The following is a 16,755-nucleotide window of genomic DNA, read 5'->3' as shown; positions in this document are numbered from 1 at the left end:
AGGAGGATCACAAGTTTGAGGCCAGCAACTTAGCAAGGCCCTGTCTCAAAAAATAAAAAGGGCTGGGGATGTAGCTCCGTGGTAGAAAATCCCGGGTTTGATCCCCAGTACTACTGGGGAAAAAATAAAGAAAATAAAAAAGACAGCTAAATGGGATTAGAGATGTAATGAAAATCCTTAAGTTCTGAGAAGGAGTTTAAACTTTCTTCTAGAGACTTTTTTTTTTGGTGGGGGGTGGTAACTAGGGATTGAACCCAGGTGTGCTTTACCGTCCCTTTTTATTTTTTTCTTTGAGACAGGGTCTGATTAAGTTGCTGAGATTGGCCTTGTGAACTTGTGGTCCTCCTGCCTCAGCATCCCAGATCTCTGGGATTATAGACGTGTGTCACTGTGCCAGCTCATTTATTTTTAAATGAACATGTATTCTGAGCCAAGCCCTGCCAGAAGCTGTGGATACAACAGGGGATGAGAAATACATCGACTGTTTCTCTGGAGTTTACACTGTAGACTCATGGGAAGGATAGACAGTAGGTAACTGTTTCTCTGGAGTTTACACTGTAGACTCATGGGAAGGATAGACAGTACGTAGGGGTTAGGACTATCTTGCACTGTGAAGATGTCTACGAAGGGTAATCATCAGGGGCTCTGGGACCTTTGGCAAGGGACACTTTGTGCATGCCAGAAGTTAACCAGGCAAAGGTGAGGAAGTAGAGCCTCCTGGGCAGGGCTGGGTGGTAGCAGGTGCAGAGGTGGGGAGACACTTCCCATTTTGAAGGTGGTTTGTTGAGCTCTTGCTCTCTGCACAGCAGGGTTCCCAACTGGGCAGGGGACAAAATTCAGGATATGGTTGCTGCCCTCACGGCACCACTACCCTCAGGTCGTCTATTTAGAGACCGATGTCTGTGAAACACTAAATAATTGACTTTCTAGGGAAGAGTTTAGGAAAGAGAAAATGAGGGACACCGTGGAGTTGACGTGAAGGCCCCTTCCTGGAAGTGGATAGGCATTTGCAGAAGCTGAGGGTTGGACATGAGCAGAATATTGAGGGACAGATGTGGTCTGGGGGATACTAATGATTTTGGAGCCGTAGGGAGAGCCAACTGTGGGTTGCCAAGGCTGGGTCCTGGCAGGCTGTCCGGTAAGTTCCCTAAATTTCTTGGCTTTTGTAAAATTAGGAACCTTGACCTCAGTTGTCCCTGAAGACAAATCTACCTTGAAAATCCGGGTATCTCAGTCTTTACCCGGGAGATATTAATGAGTGATGGAGGATTTGGGGGTGGAGAAGACCCCAACAGTATCAGTATGCTGATAGTTTTCATTCGTCTTTGTTGTATAAAATAAATGGGATAATTATGAATTTATGAGAAGTAAAAAGTTTTAATTAAAAATTCTAATTATTTTCTAATGCTCTAAAAACCTCCAGGAAGACCATTCTGAAATCCATTGGGTATGACTGTGTGAGTTTTTCCTCTCTCAAAGCAAAAAAAAACCGAAACACATGTGGCATAGAAAAAGCTGATTAGTAAGAGGTTTGTAGAAAACAGTCTGCAAATACCAATTTTAATTTGGATCCTAAAATTTCTTTAATATTTTCAAGGAGAACTTGGACACTTTTTTTTTTTTTTTTTTTTTTGGCAGCTTCTTACTGGGGTGGTAAAGACAGTGTTGAGCTAGAGGTTACAGTGGAGTCACAGTCCTCCCAGATCGGGGAATAGTCAGCAGTTTGTCATTTATACTTTTGTCATATGTGGGAATGTGACTGCCAAAGGTGACCACCCATTGGAGGTCTCCAAGAGAGATTTGGGCCAAGAGAATAGGATGTGGTCAGGTCCTCAGTTTAAATTATTCCCGCTCTTTTTTGGATAGAAGTTTGTCGTTAAGCCATACATTTAGTGCTGTTTTCAGATGAAGACATTAAACACGTTTCAGTCGGTGGGCAGCCGTGGTCCGCGATGTGTCCCTCTTGCCCCGGGTTGTCCAGTTCTACTGAGCTCGTCACTCTGATGTCTTTCTCAGAGCACACGGTGGGGACAAGTGGGAAAGAACACCTTGTTCACCAGTCATGCGATTTTAAATGGGGAACATTGGGCTGATTTAAAATCATTATTTTAGAGTAGGCTGTAATTTTTGGTCACATTTACGAGGTCACATTAACTTCAAACCTGTAACCCTATACGTTCCTTGATAGCTTTTCAGCGACTGAACCACAGCTCCAAGGCAAAGGACGAGCATCTTGCCCTTTCTTCTGTGGCTCTGTCCTCTCAAACCCTAGTAGACATCAGGAATGGCTGCAGGGGCCATGGGAGGACCCAGGCCAGAGTCCTGAGCCAGCTCAACTGGGACAGGAGAGTGCGGGGCACTCTAGGGAGTAGCCACCGCTCAGCTGACTTGCCCCTGACCTCCTGGGTCTGATCTCTCAGCTTCTCAGTTTGTCTTCTTTTAATGGATGATTGCACAGAGTGTGTTTTTGGCTGAATGCTACAAAATCAATGAACTTCCCAAAAGTCTTGTGCATTTCTTAACAGTATGAAAATGGAGATGCTTTTTTTTTTTCTTCTTAATACAGTAAGTAGAAGGGCATTGGTTTACTATCTGAAAATGACATTTATTATTTCAGTCCATTCGGCCTTCTGAGGACACCCTCCTTAAATAGTTCTTTGTTATGGAAAGCTAATCGAAGGTTTAAATTTGAGCAAGGACCAACAAGCAAACAAAGACCTTAATTTTTCAGACGGGCGAGTTCCAGAAGCACTGCTAAACATTTGGATTCTGATTGAAAGTGAGAAAATGCACTGAGGACCGGCTTTCTTGGCTATTTTGGAATCTCTGGTCCTTGGTGGAATATTAAGAACTAAGCATGTTCTCAAAAATTCATTGTTGAAATAATTAAATAGCACAGTTTCGTAGGACAGATGAGGGCCAACCATGTAAGTGCCAAAAGCTTCCCAAAGTGCATTGTATGGAATAAGAGTACATATTTCTCCTTTCTTACTTTTTTAAGGCATATATGCTGAACAGTTTTAAATTGCCTGTGATGACTCACATAACATCTTTAACTTCAGTCATTGGTAATGTATTAAGAAGTCACTGTCTGTGCAGGTGACCTAGGACATGGGGATGAGAGGAGCTCCCTTCCTCAACAACTCCCCACATTCCTTTGATAAAAGAGATAGCTAAGAGACTCCATCCACTTGACATTTAGTGCACACCTACTGTGTGCCTGACACTGTGTGGGAGGGAATCCAGAGAGGAATGATTAGGATGTGGTCATGACCTTGGAAATCTGCCTGGGGAAGGAGACAGACACACAGCACATAACAGGAAGATGATGTGGGCTCTGCGTTCCTGGGGGCCTTAACAAGACCCAAGAAAGCCCACTGACCCTCTACTTATGGGCACACAGCCTCTGCGTTTGGAGCTTTGGATGTCCCACACAGAGGCTGGCCACCCCACCCCACACAGCACAACCACTGGGCACTTCTCAGGGCCATTTGTCTGTGCTGCACATGGACCAGGTACTTCTGCTGTGGGACTATGTCTCGATTTCTGTTTGTGTCCCATGGGCTCGCAATTACCTTTGGTGCAATTCCTACCCAGATTAACCTGTCATCTCTCCTCCTATCTCTTCTTTCTATTCCTCTGTGCCTCTGCCTGTCTAATCTTAAAGCTCATCACCATGACATCAAGTAATGATGACGGTGATGATAAGGACAATAGCTACCTCTTATTGTGCCAGATACTGTCCTAAGTACTTTCCATATATCATCTTGTCTATTCCACTCAAAATTCATGAGGTCTTATCCTTTCCCATTTTATAAATGAGGACCCAAAGCACTGTGAAGGAAATAACTTCCCCAAAGCCACGTAACCCCTTTCCCAAAAAATATTGGGTATTATCTTTGCATTGTTAGAACTTTCATAGTGTGTGTGTGTGTGTGTGTGTGTGTGTGTCCATGAGAAAGAGAAGACAAAGTCCTTCACCCACAAAGAAGTTTTATGTGTTTGCTTGTTTTACATTTTCAAGTCGCTTCCAGATCTTGAATTGTTCTAGATAGAGTTCAGAGGTTCCAGAAGGCAGAATTTCAGAGTTTTCTTCTGGAGATGTTTCTTAAATAGTTAGCAGCCCTCTGCCCAGCAGAATAGAGTGGTTTACTGAATTGCTGTCACCACAGATTTTTCCACAGACCTGGCCTGAGGCAGAGTATAGGGAGGGAGAGATCTTAGGCCAGAGGGAACCCTAGTTCCTTCTGGATAATTTTGTTTATTTTATTAAGGAGAGGGGGAAATAGGAGGGGAAAGTCTATTTGGGAAGGAAGAGGGATGTGTCTTCAGATTGGTTTTCAATTTATGGGATTCAGATCTTTTCAAAGTGTTACTGCATTACTTTATTAAGCTAGCGCTAATTTTGACCACAGAAAACATACCCATACTAAAATATAAATATCAAATTAAGTCCTAAAATAAAGCTCAAGCAGGCTCTTCCATTTTTAAGTTATTCTTCCATTCGCTTGCAGTGATTAGCTTAAATAATTCATAATCGTTCGTGTCTGTTGCCCACTTTGCCTTTGATCCACTGTAGGAACCAGCTTGAGCCTGAGATATGGGCACTTTCAGCAGAAAATCTAAGGACTGAATCGACTTGAAAATGTGCCCTATGCTATACTCGTGCAGAAGGGGAGGCTTTCTAAGTGACGGAGCACCACACCTGCTCTTCAGACATGTGTGCGGAAAGGGTTTGCAGGTGTTAACTCTTGTCCTGGCTCTCTGGAGGTACCCGAGAGGCTTCTGAGAGATTCCTTCAGCTACAGCGCTGTGCTGTGGCTTGTGGTGCCAGGGAGGGTCAGCAGCTGAGCACTGACAGGGCATCCTACTGTCCTCACCGTCAGCAAATGTTTCTGAGGTTCTGCTAAAAACACTACATTGCTGGATGTACCTCCACCTCTAGAGGCATAAAATACAGCTGGGGCAGCACTATTTAAATTAGCTTGAAATATCTTCTGACTCTCAAGAATGCCTCTGAGCCTTTGTTTTCCTAGTGTACACTAGTCACTGGAATTTTATTTTATTTTATTATGTTAATGATCTGTGAGCCCTAACCGGGTACCAGCCCATGAAGGGTAGGAATCGTACCTGTTCTTTATATTTCAACACATGGATTGCCCTGGATGTTCTCTGGCCATTCTGAAAGGATCATGGCTTATTTACTTTGATTAAAATAAAAAAGTGGTTTTTAGTAATTCATACTTATTCTATCTTTAAGTTGCATTCACTTCTCGATTTCTCTTTCTTCATTTCCATGTGATTTCTCTCATTTTCTCCATTTACTTTTGAGCATCAGGGATCTGGGTGTGCTTGGGTTAGGTCAGCAGGTCTGCCTTCGAGACCCTCTGGGCAGGGGTCTGGTAGGGATGTCCTAGCCTGGGGGATACTCACAGAATATGACTTTGCACACGGAAGTGCTTTTCAGAGCATTTGTCATCGACTTAGATGTTCTACACAATCCAAAAAAGAGGGTGGATACTGACAAGGAAATCATAGATTTGTCCCAAGTGACGTGGGAACCAGCAACATGCTGTCAAGAAAATCCCAGTTGTAGGTTCTTTTGGTAAAAGCACAAGGTGTAGAAGGTTCCCACACATACAAGTTGGCAACTCCCTGCAAACACCAGGTCTTGAATGTGGAGGAAAAAAAGAACTCAAATTCAAAGAATATCTGCCATCGGCCGCCACTGCTGAGAAGCCACATGAACTTTTCTGTATAGGTCCACACTGCTGTGGGTGTGTGGTTTAATCAGGAGCTGATGTTTTCCTCCTTCACCATCTCAGAAATAATACCTGCCACGCCTGAACCTCTGTGTACATGTATAGGTAACCCCCAAGCAAGGTGCAAGGTCATCACACACAACTCTGAAATTCTTAGCTCAAAGAACAGTTATTCCACAAACTTTCTAACCAACTCCTTTAAAGAAGCAGTGTTAAAATTAATTGTATTCATTAAAGGAAGGATTGAGAAGAGGAAATAAGGAGCTGAGCTTTGTTCTGTTTTCCAGCTTACACACAGTTGAAATCGACACTCTCAGGCCAGAACATTATTGGTAATAAACTTGAGGCCTTCTAGGACTTCTAGAAAAATTTGATAGTTTCGTTCAGGCTGGTCAAAGAATCCAAGAAAGAGGCCCAGAGATGTGAAGTCCAGCCTTGGTCCCGAGGCAGGCGTGTGACGGTCAGGCCGAAGCTCGCTGTCCTCCTGCCCATTCCAGTGGTCATTCCACTGAAACGCTGCTTCTTTGCTCCCACATCTCAGCGCCAGTGTGTCCTCTTGTGCAGGATTCATTACTGCCACAGTTCTGAGCGACGCCTCTGTACCGTCATTATTTGCAGAAGTGGGTGTTTTCCCATAAAGAAGCACAAGTCCAAAGGCACGAGTCCTTGGAGTTAATAGCATATCGTCGATTGTCCTGCCACTAAATGATTCCAAGGTGAGGAGCCGATGGGCCGTGATGCCAGTAACTGCAGTCCAACAGGAAGGTTTGGCTTTCCCGGATTATCCTCATGTCAAATGTGACATCCCTGTGCACATGATTCTTAATGTTCACAGTGAAATGTGAAATGGTGTTAACAGTAGCCCAAGGATAAAGATTAGAAATCACTTTTAAGCTTCCTTTCTTCTTCCCCCCCAGGGGGCTGCTGTGTTAACACTCATTATAGCGGAGCAGAGCAGATGGGCAAACAGACTGATTTGTTATTTTTATTATATATATACTTATATATATCTATATATTTTTTTCTTCATGGAGCTTAGATGTTGGCTGTTTTGTCAGTAAAAGAAAGGAGTTTTTAGATGTTGCCTTGTTTTGATTTCCCTTTTTAATCAGAGGTAGAAAGGGGGCACTTTGCTCCTGATCTATTAATAATGTAGCTACTTTCTTTTCTTAACTGCTGACTTCAGAGCTCTCTGAGTACCCATTGCCGCCAAGTGATTGCAAGGCCAGGAGCCACTGCACCGCCATGCCGGTAACTGCTGGCCAACCAAGAGGACTTCTCCCCGGTCCCCGCCGCACCGTGTGGTGAATTCATGTTCTTTCCGGCCTGAATGTTCTTTATGGAGTTTATCACTTTAGATTCTTTTTTACGAGTGCCTTTTTTGACAAGGAAAGTGTTTAAAATATTTTTGCCTTTTTTTATCCAAAATGAAAAAGGTCTTTAATGAGCAGGAAGTGATATTACTCTTAATGTTATGTAAATAGAAATATTTTCCTGAAGCCTCTTTAAAAAAAAAAAAAATTCAGGTGTCTCTTCGGGTTTTCTCAAAAGCAGACATTGCTTATTTGACTTCCCAGTCTTATAAAAATGGTTTTTGGATGAAAACTTAAGGCAAAGAAAAGAAACATTGTAGCCAGGCATAATGGCAAACGCCTGTAATCCCAGCAGATGGGGAGGCTGAGGCCGGAGGATTGGGAATTCAAAGCCAGCCTCAGCAACTTATTGAGGTCCTAAGCAACTCAGTGAGACCCTGTCTCTAAATAAAATATTAAAAAGGGCTGGGGATGTGGCTCAGTGGTTAAGTGCCCCTGGGTTCAATCCTGAGTACCAAAAAAAAAAAAAGCTGTTGTAATTTTTCCTTATATCATGTGTATAATATGTAAAATGTGTCCATTTGAAAGTAATGGACTGGGGTAGAGAGATCTTCCCCTGGTGTAACACAGAACATTCTGTAACATTCCCCATAGGATACTTAAGGCATGCGGCATGGCATGGCGTGAGGAGAGGAAGGATGCACTTGCCTGTCTGCATGTTTTTAAAATCCTTTTTTTGAATTTGGATTGGATTACAATTTTGCTGATTTATTTTACCCAAAGAGGGTCAGATATCCTATAATGACAGCATTGTATTAGGTGAGCTTGTGGTGTTGTGGATTATCCTTGCCGCAGGATAAGGTAGACACAACCCTGTGGGGAGGGTTTTCCACAAAGCCCTGGGTAATTAATTGGACCTCATGGTTTTAGAGGTGCCTGGTGGTCCTATTGCTAGATTCTTTAGCTTAAAAACGTCCTCCTCAGTGAGACCTCATTTTAGAAGCTTCCATCAAACATCAAAGAGACACTTCAGTTTAATTTTCACACTGTAATGTGCAACTTGAAAAATAGCAGCCTGTTAATAACAACATGTGAAAATGAGATTCTCCCAGAGGCTCAGTGCTGTGGTCTGTGCGTAAGCACCCTGGGCCTGGTCAGACTCACCTAAGTGCCATGGAAAATGAACAAGGGGCGAGGGGGTGGGTAGAGGAAGCCCAAGACTGATGGAAACGTGGAGGCTAAAATCCCAAACAAAGCAAAATGACAAACACCCAGCGCTTATGTGAAGGAGCCAACTGAAGAGACCCTTTCTTGGGCAGATGATTTTGCTCAAAATTCTGAAAGCCTGCTCAGTGTGAGGTCTCAGTGGGTTGAGGTTAAGTGAAAGAATTTTCGGGGAAGAGGAAACCTTGACGTGACCTCAGTCCCTGAAGAGATGCAGTTCAAGGGTGTTTTGATGATGCTTCTCTAGCTGTGTTTGGGTCTCAAACCAGACATCTCTTGACACTCCTTTTCCCACAGCTGAGTCAGGTGCGTGTGGGGTGCCCTGGGGTAGCTGGGCCACATGGCTGCAACACTGTCTCTCTAATTAGCTCCTCTGGCAGGTCCTATTCTATGGGGAGAGAGGAAACCCATATCCTGTCTTTTTTACCACCGTATACCTAATACCTGTATACCAAACACGTCTGTCACTTAGTAGTTTTCAACAAATATCTCTTGATTAAATGATTGTTTTTAGGTCCAGGATCTAAGTAACGTGGTAAAAAACTTTCTGCAGTGATCCAGGACTAATTTTATGAATTAGAGATCTCCTGCCCCTCAAATGACTTCATAGTTATCACCTTCAAATAGGTTCATTATTAAAGTGTATTTCTGATGAACTTATAAGACTGGAAAATATCACTCATTTTAATTACTGTAAAATATGTAGTGTATTTGTTTCAAAAACGAAATCTACACCTACTTATGACTTGGAGAAAGCTCCATTGAACAGTAGTTCTCTTTAAAACATAAAAACTTTGCCAGGCAGGCTGTGAATACCTGTACTCCCAGCTACTCTTGAGGCTGAGATGGGGGATCACTTGAGCTCAGGAGTTTGGGGCCAGCTGTGAAATACACCTAGAGTCAGTTTAAAAAAAATCTATCTACCTACCTATCTATCTAATCCTAAGTAATTATTTTAATTGGATGTAAACTGTATCGAATCTGCTTGTTGACATGACCTTCACCCCAATACTGGAATAAGAGAGACATCCTTTTTTTTGTGTGTGATACCAGGGATTGAACCCAGGGGAGTTCCACCACTGAGCTGTATCCCAGTCATTTTTTATTTTGAGACAGAGTCTCCCTAAATTGTCCCATCTGACCCCCAAATTTGCAATCCTCCTGCCTCAGCCTCCTGAGTACTTGAGATTACAGGCATGTGCCATAAGCAAATAAAATTCTTAAGTTTTCTTTTTTTTATCCTAATTCAGTGTATCTAATTCAATGTGTAATATCAACTTTTTAAATTCCAATTAATTATTTTGTTATCAACAGAACTTTTAAGACACAGAAAAATCATCATAAAATGCTTTTCGAAGGTAGCACAGGACAGTGCATCTTAGACACTTAACAATTGTGGTTTAACTTGTCTGAAGTTTCACTTTCCACAGTTTTTGTCCCCAGCAGTCAACAAAAATATTAATATTGGTCTTGACTTTCACGAGAGACCATGCTCACTTAACTGTTGTATCATCTTATTATAAGGGTCCTATTTTATCGTCATTGCTGTTAATCTCTTACTGGGTCTGATTTGGAAATTAAACATAGTTTACCTATTGTTTGGTACCCTCTGTGGTCTCAGGCATCCAGCTGGGGTCTTGGAACACATCCCCCAAGGAGAGGGGCGGGGTGACTATGAGACTTGGATAACTGTCCAAGAAACACGGAATTTCAGAAATGAAATTGGAAGGAGGAAGGGAACAGGGAGAAGACTACCAAAGAGGAAGGTGGCAAACTGTCTCTTAATTCTGAAAGTCCTCTGCTGGCTTCTGTTTCTCCTTAGCTTCGTTCTAAAGAGGAGGCAGCAGATAGGTAGGCGAGGCCAGGTTTCCTCACGCAGGTCCTCTCTCCTGGGTGTGCGTCATTTGTTCTCTCACACTTCCTCTTTGTAAAGTGGGGCTCCTCCTGTCTGGGAGCCCACACGGGTGACCTCCCTTGCTGGTGCTGGAGGTGAGGAAGGAGAAGGGAAGGTGCGGCCGGGGGTACATGGAACAGCAGCAGCAAGAATCACTGGCTGGCTCATGGCACCTCCTGTTAGGAGGGCTTCCCTCCTCCCACCTCTGGAGCCCCGTCCCTTCTCCCATCCCTCCCGTACTTCAGGGATGCTTCTTGAGGAACTGAGACAGGTTGGCAGAATGGATCTCTACACTCATGTGATATTTCTCACAATGTGTGCAGACTTGGGTCGGAAAGACTTCCTGTGTTTGGGGGTGGCTTCTGAAGCTGGATAAGGGCAGTCAGGCCTTCTCCAAGCCCCCACAGTCCTAGCCTCTTCTCTGTCCCCCTGCATCACTCACTCCTCCTAAAAAAGCACACACACGAATAAATGTGCTCTTGCTCAGAAAGGTCCTGACATCTGCCTCTTGCCTCTGTCCTTCCCGCCTGATGAACTTCGACCAAACCTTCAAGACCTACAAAAACACCACTTCCTTTCTTCAGTTCCTGACTCCGCCCAGTCATAGTTTGGGTCTGAGATCTCTGCAAAACCTTTATCACAGCACCTGTGACACTACTGGGTGCCTTTCTTTGTAACGTCCACATCTCTCTCCTGGCAGGCTCCTGAACTCTGCACACCAGTATGAATAAACCATCAAATAGAAATACTATGACTTTAAAGATATTTCTGCTAAATAATAGAATAGTTTGTGTGTGGGTGTGTACTCTCATGCACAAATCCATAGGACTGGATTTCATATAGTATTCAAAAGATGAAAATTTGAACCGAATACGATGATGCTTGCCTATAATCCCAACGACCCAGGAGGCTGAGGTAGGAAGATCCACCTGGACAACTTAGCAAGGCCCTGTCTCAAAATAAATAAAAAAGGCTGGGAATGTAGCTCAGTTATAGGGTGTTCCTGAGTTCAGTGCCCTGCAGCACCACAAAGAAGAAAAGATGTCAACCAGAGTTACCTAAAGTATGAAGATGTAAATCCTCCTGGATTTGTAAAATTTCTCCCTCTGCAACCCGGTATTCCTGTTAATGATGTAACGTAACCAGTGAAGGAGTTGAAGAATCATACTAATGTTCTCGTCCTCGTCAGTTGTTATTGCAGTTTGTATTTGGTGTGATTTAAGATCATGACCGTTGTATCTAAGTTCATGTATTAGATGAACTAGGTTAATTTGAAAAGTCCTCTTGGCTGAGGTTTTCCGGTTTAAGTGATTGGGTTTCCAGATCCATAGGTGCCCTGAGGGTTCTAGGAAGGAGGGCGTGGGGTCCAGCCTGCGGGAAGCTCCCGGCCACACTCCATAGCACTGTCTGTGTACCCCTGGAGCTTTGGTCGTGCCTAGCCAGCAGTGGGTGCAGGTGCCAGTGGAGGCTAAGGGAGGCCAGGGGTTCCAGGCTGTGTCTGGGGGGATGGGTGGAGGTGAAGGGGTGGACAGGACTGGAGTGGATCACCTATAGGACTCTGGCCAGATAAGGGAGGGAAATAGAAAGCAAAAACGATCATGTTGATCTCTGCAGACGCTGAGGTTTCTGGCCACTCCTTGGGTGGGTGGGGAAGGCGGAGTCACTTCGGCTGATCTGACCATCATCTCCTTCGCGGTGTGTCCTAAGCGCTCCATGTGCCTTTGTGAGGGGCCCGTACAGACCCTGCCCAGAGGTGGACAGCTGTTTGTTTGCCTTTCTTCCTGTCCCTCCATTTTCTGCTCGATCCTTCAGACATTCAGACAGCTCAGCAGAATGTCATTGAAAGGAAGTGTAAGACCTTTTCTCATCTCCTCGCTCCCAGAGTGCCACCTCGGGTGAAATAGAACCCTGAACTGTTTTCAGCCCTAACCGGAAATGTTCAGACTGGTCCATGTTTCAGTCTGAACAGGACGGCTACCTCCTTCTGGAAAAATCTGAGGGAAGAGTGGGCCTGCGGGGGAGGATGAAGAAGGGCAGAAGCCTCTGTCAGCCCCCTGACTGGCTGGAGCTCACGATCTTGCTTGGCTGACTCTGAAGGTTTTGGGGTTTCAGAGCCTTAGTAAGCCTGTAAACACACTGTGTGCCTGTGTGGCGGGTCGTGGTGCTCAAATACTTCCTCGTGGGAATAAATGTATATTTCCTGTAGTTCTTCTACAAGTCCACCCTTCGGCCACCTGTCGGGTGGGCTGTCCTCCGATCTTGCTTTCTGTGTGGGAATGGATTGGGAATGGCCACTGCCACTCTGTTCTTCAGTGCCACTTCCCGGCCCTGGTGCCACAGGGTCCTGCATGAGTCGGAGCGTGCCGCAGGTCACGCCGCCCAGGGCCATTCCGCCACCAGGTTCTGGCTCTGCTGGAGTCTCCCGTGCTGATCCAGCTTTCTTCTCCTGCAGGTGCGCACATCTCGACCGGCTCAGCAGCGGGTGGATTTTCTTCGTGTTTAAAGAAAAAAAAAAAAAAATGTCCCCTTGTCTGTAGAGATGATTTGCAGTTCAGCCCGGCTGAAGCTGACCGAATGAGACTATGGGCTGTGCCTCCGCCAAGCATGTTGCCACTGTTCAAAATGAAGAGGAAGCCCAGAAAGGGAAAAGCTACCAGAACGGAGACGCGTTTGGCGGTGAGTGCTGTCCCTCGGCGCCCTCGACTGCCGGCTCTAGGTGACGGTGAACAGTTGTCACCATCCGTGTCTAATGCCATTGGGGTAAAGGGGTGACAAGACCTGAACTCAGCACCGACCTTCTGTATCATGATTGATAGGGGGCTTCACGGAGGCTTGCGGAGGTCTCACGCAGGAGTTAGCACCAAGTTCTAGAACCAGGAGGATTCAAACAGATGTGTAGGACAGTGGCCATCGAATGTCCTGGTGGGGACGAACTGTAAGACTGAAAAGGGTCCAGAGCAAGAATGAGTGAGGGTTTCTGCCCGAGGGAGTGAGGGGTGTTCAGGGTAAATTGAGTGAATTATGTGTTTTCATATTCAAAAATACAGATGCAGTGCATTTATAGTCATCTTTTAACCACTCTATGACAATTCAAATTGACCTCGTTATATCTAAGTGCAAAGGTCACAAACTGCCAGGTGCACATCTGATCACGAATATATTTTCTTTGCTTCCCTCTCCACCTTAAAAATCAGGATGCTTTACATAAAACCCCAGATTTGTCCAGGAGCTCTCGCAACCCTGCGTCTTCACTCCTTGAGGTGACATTCAGCAGGTGGGGTAGCAGTTGCCCCTTCAGTCAGCCCGTGGCACCCAGTGAAGCACTCACCCTTGCCTGCAGAGGCACACCAAGCCCAGGCCACTCACCAGTTACCTGCCCGGCCACTTACAGGCTCTTGAGTTTCCTGATCTTGAGTTTGCCGGGTAATCAGTTACTGCTCTGATAAAGTAGGGATGTGTACACAATTCCAGGGCATAGAAGGCAGAGAAGCAGTTTTTGCTGAATGACTTTACCAATGATATCTACCACTTGACATTCACATGATTACTTATAAAAATACCTCTTCATCTCTTGCTGCATAAGGAACCTCATTGAGATAACGTTTGCATTGAGTTGCACCATTTGGACACTGTCAGACAATTCTGTTGCTTGTCTGACCTCTAGCTTTGAATCCGTTGAATTGGTTACTCTGGTTCTCTGGTGAAGAATTAGGAATACTACTTCAGAGCTAATGTTTTATGAAAATGAACTAGTCCGAATGAGAAGGCGAATTTTGTTTTGTTGTTTTAAGAAGATGTATTTGCTGGCTGGGACACATTTGCCTCTTGTGACTGCCTATAGAATTTAGTACCATGGAGAAAAATAATGCATGTATGTGCATCTTAATAAAACTAGAATCCGGGTTGCTGAGGCCTTGGTTTTTGGGAAAATAGCTGATTGGAACTGGAGTTATTACAGTCACCCACAAATGCTTAACTTTTAAGAGAAAAAAAAAATCTAACATCAGGGATTTGTTGGAAGTAGCTTCTACGTGAGGCCTCTGTGTCATTATCATTTTTGTGACAGAGCTCCTTTGTATGGAGCTGCCACCATATGTCAGACACCGGGAGGCATTTACATTCATTTTCATGTTGAATTTTCACAACAGTCCTGTGAAATATGTGCCATCCGGTTTTGCATATCTGGAGCCTGAAACACAGATATGTTAGCTGGTGGAAGGTTGCCTGTCTACCAAGTGACGTGTCTCTCTCTCTCTCAGACTCGTCCACCTGTCTTTTCTTTCCTCTTTTTTTTTCCTTTCTTTCTTTCTTTTTTTTTGCTATCAGGGATTGAACCCAAGGGCACTTAACAACTGAGCCACATCCCTAGCCCTTTTTATTTTTATCTGAAGACAGGGTCTTGCTAAGTTTCCTAGGACCTTACTAAGTTGTTGAGGCTGCCTTCCTTGTCGCTGGGATTACAGGTGTGCACCAGCACCCCTGGCCACCTTTCTTGATGTTTCCTAATGCCCAGCCGTCTCCCATTGGTTACTCATTCTTTAATGCTGTGTACTAGGTGGAAGGGCATTGGCTAAATGCTATGCAGATCACAGAGGTGAATAATCCACGCACCGTGCTATGTGGGACGGTGGTGTTGGGAGGCAGAACAAACCTGGTACCAGAAGAGGAAAAAGTTAGAGTGGGGGGCGTAGGACGGGCAGCCTCGCTGAAAGGCAGAATCGGAGCAGCTCTCTCTCTTACAGAGGCGACATCTGAACCTGGCCTTCAAGGGCTGCAGGAATCTAAACCTGCTGGGTGAAGGGCACAGGAGGAACCAAGAGGAGGAAAGGTTAGAAGTCACGTGGGATATAGTCAAGAATTATAGTAATCCAGTTTGCATGGAATATAAAATGTAAGTGGGAGAAAACTCAGTTAGGGTTAAATTATAGAGAACTTAAATGCCAAATTATAATCTTGAGGAGGATAATCTTAGACTGCAAGAACAAGGTTTGGTGATAGTAGAGATATTGTGCTTTCAGCCTGCTTAGCCATGAGAACACCTAACCACCTATTTCCTGATTTAGTCACAATTCCATAGCCAGGAAGACTCCGTCGTTCTACTGAACCATGAGCATCTTGCAGGTGTGAGCATCTGAGAAAGGAGGCTGTGCTAGTCGATGGTTGCTGAGCATTAGACAACCCTAAGATTTCAGTCACGTTCCATAGTGAGCATGTCTTTCTTGATCGTGAGTGTCATGAGTTGGTGGGCTGGTCCGGGTGGCACTTCTTTCCTTCCCTCTATTTTCCTAGTCCTAGGAGCAGTGCGCCAAGGGCATTCCTTCCTCTTAGGGGCAGGAGTGCAAGCCACACGCATGGTGCTTTGCAAATGTGGCTTAGAACTGGCCTGCTGTCACTCAGACCCATGTTTTGCCAACCAAAACAGGTCACTCGAACAAGCCCGAGGTCAAGAGGCAGAAAAGTACACTCTGACCTTGGTGCATTCACGGTACACTCTGACCAGGGTGTGGATTCAGGGAGGGTCAAGAACTGGGGCTAATCCACCTACTCCAAACCTACCTTGTCATTGCTGTCTCTGTGGCTCCATCGAGTCTGTACCCATAAGGTGCAGTTAGGTCCTCTGCTTAATTTTCTTCATCTCCACAGTAGTGATGTAGCACCATTATCTTATTAGTCTAACATAAATATAGCAAGGTTGTGATATGGTGTTAAATAAGGGCAGACAGAGCTTCACCAATCAAGAAAGATATTTTTTTCCTAGCTTTACCAGGGCTCTGGGGGCAGAATTGACAGAATCTAATGTCAAGATAAGTGCCAGAACTCTAGATGTTACTGTCTGCTAGAGTTTAAATATGACAAGAGAAGGTCCTATCTGTGTTACTTTACTTAAATTAGTTTGCAAGGAGACGTTTGCAGAATCCCAAGATGGTCCCAGATGGTAGCAGATGAATGATAAGTCTGGCTCATTTTAACCATGTGCTATCTTTTGTTACCCATTGTTTTGGTGATCTTTGATTGGATAATAAATGAGCTGGAATGTAGTAGCTTGAAACAGTACTGGTTTGTTATTTCTCAGGATTCTGTGGGATGACTGGGGTTCATCTGCTCTTCTCTCCTGGGCTTAGTCATGCAGCTGCATTTAGCTGGGATTTCAGCTGGACCCAGCTATCCACCGGGGCTTCAGGCCTCTGTGTCCAAGACCTCTCCTCCCAACTGGGTAGCCAAATTTTCACATGGCCACCATCTTCTAAAAGGAAGTGGAGACTACTAGGCCACTTAAGACCTGAGCTGGCAAGTCCAAGAACGTCAGTTTTGCTGTATTCTCTTGATAAAATCTAGTCATGAGGGCAGCCCAGGGAGCACAGAGGCACACCATCTCTGAGGAGGGAAGGAATTTGGGGAACCATCTTTTGAGATGGTTCCATACCCTTGGGAAGAGGTAATTACAGCCCTACAACTGGGTTATATTCCAACCAGGGCATATTTTTCACTGACTAAAATGATCTCATTCACTTTTAAAAGGTAAATGTTTTGAAAATGTTATTACAACCTATTGTTGAAGATT

General features: G+C 44.7%; 1 protein-coding gene across 1 annotated transcript in view; it reads left to right on the top strand.

The window, feature by feature from the left end:
• The window catches only part of C12H1orf21 (chromosome 12 C1orf21 homolog), a 220,764-nt gene that overhangs the window by 71,598 nt on the left and 132,411 nt on the right, over nt 1-16,755 (top strand). The window contains exon 2 of the mRNA XM_047520488.1: nt 12,646-12,869. Within this exon, the coding sequence (XP_047376444.1) occupies nt 12,776-12,869 (94 nt within the window). The 5' untranslated portion in view covers nt 12,646-12,775. The remainder of the gene's footprint in view (nt 1-12,645; nt 12,870-16,755) is intronic.

This window comes from Sciurus carolinensis, chromosome 12 (assembly GCF_902686445.1).
Source record: "Sciurus carolinensis chromosome 12, mSciCar1.2, whole genome shotgun sequence".
Classification (NCBI taxonomy): domain Eukaryota; kingdom Metazoa; phylum Chordata; class Mammalia; order Rodentia; family Sciuridae; genus Sciurus; species Sciurus carolinensis.
Note: the sequence above shows the minus strand (reverse complement) of the source record. Positions and strands in the feature narration are given on the sequence as shown.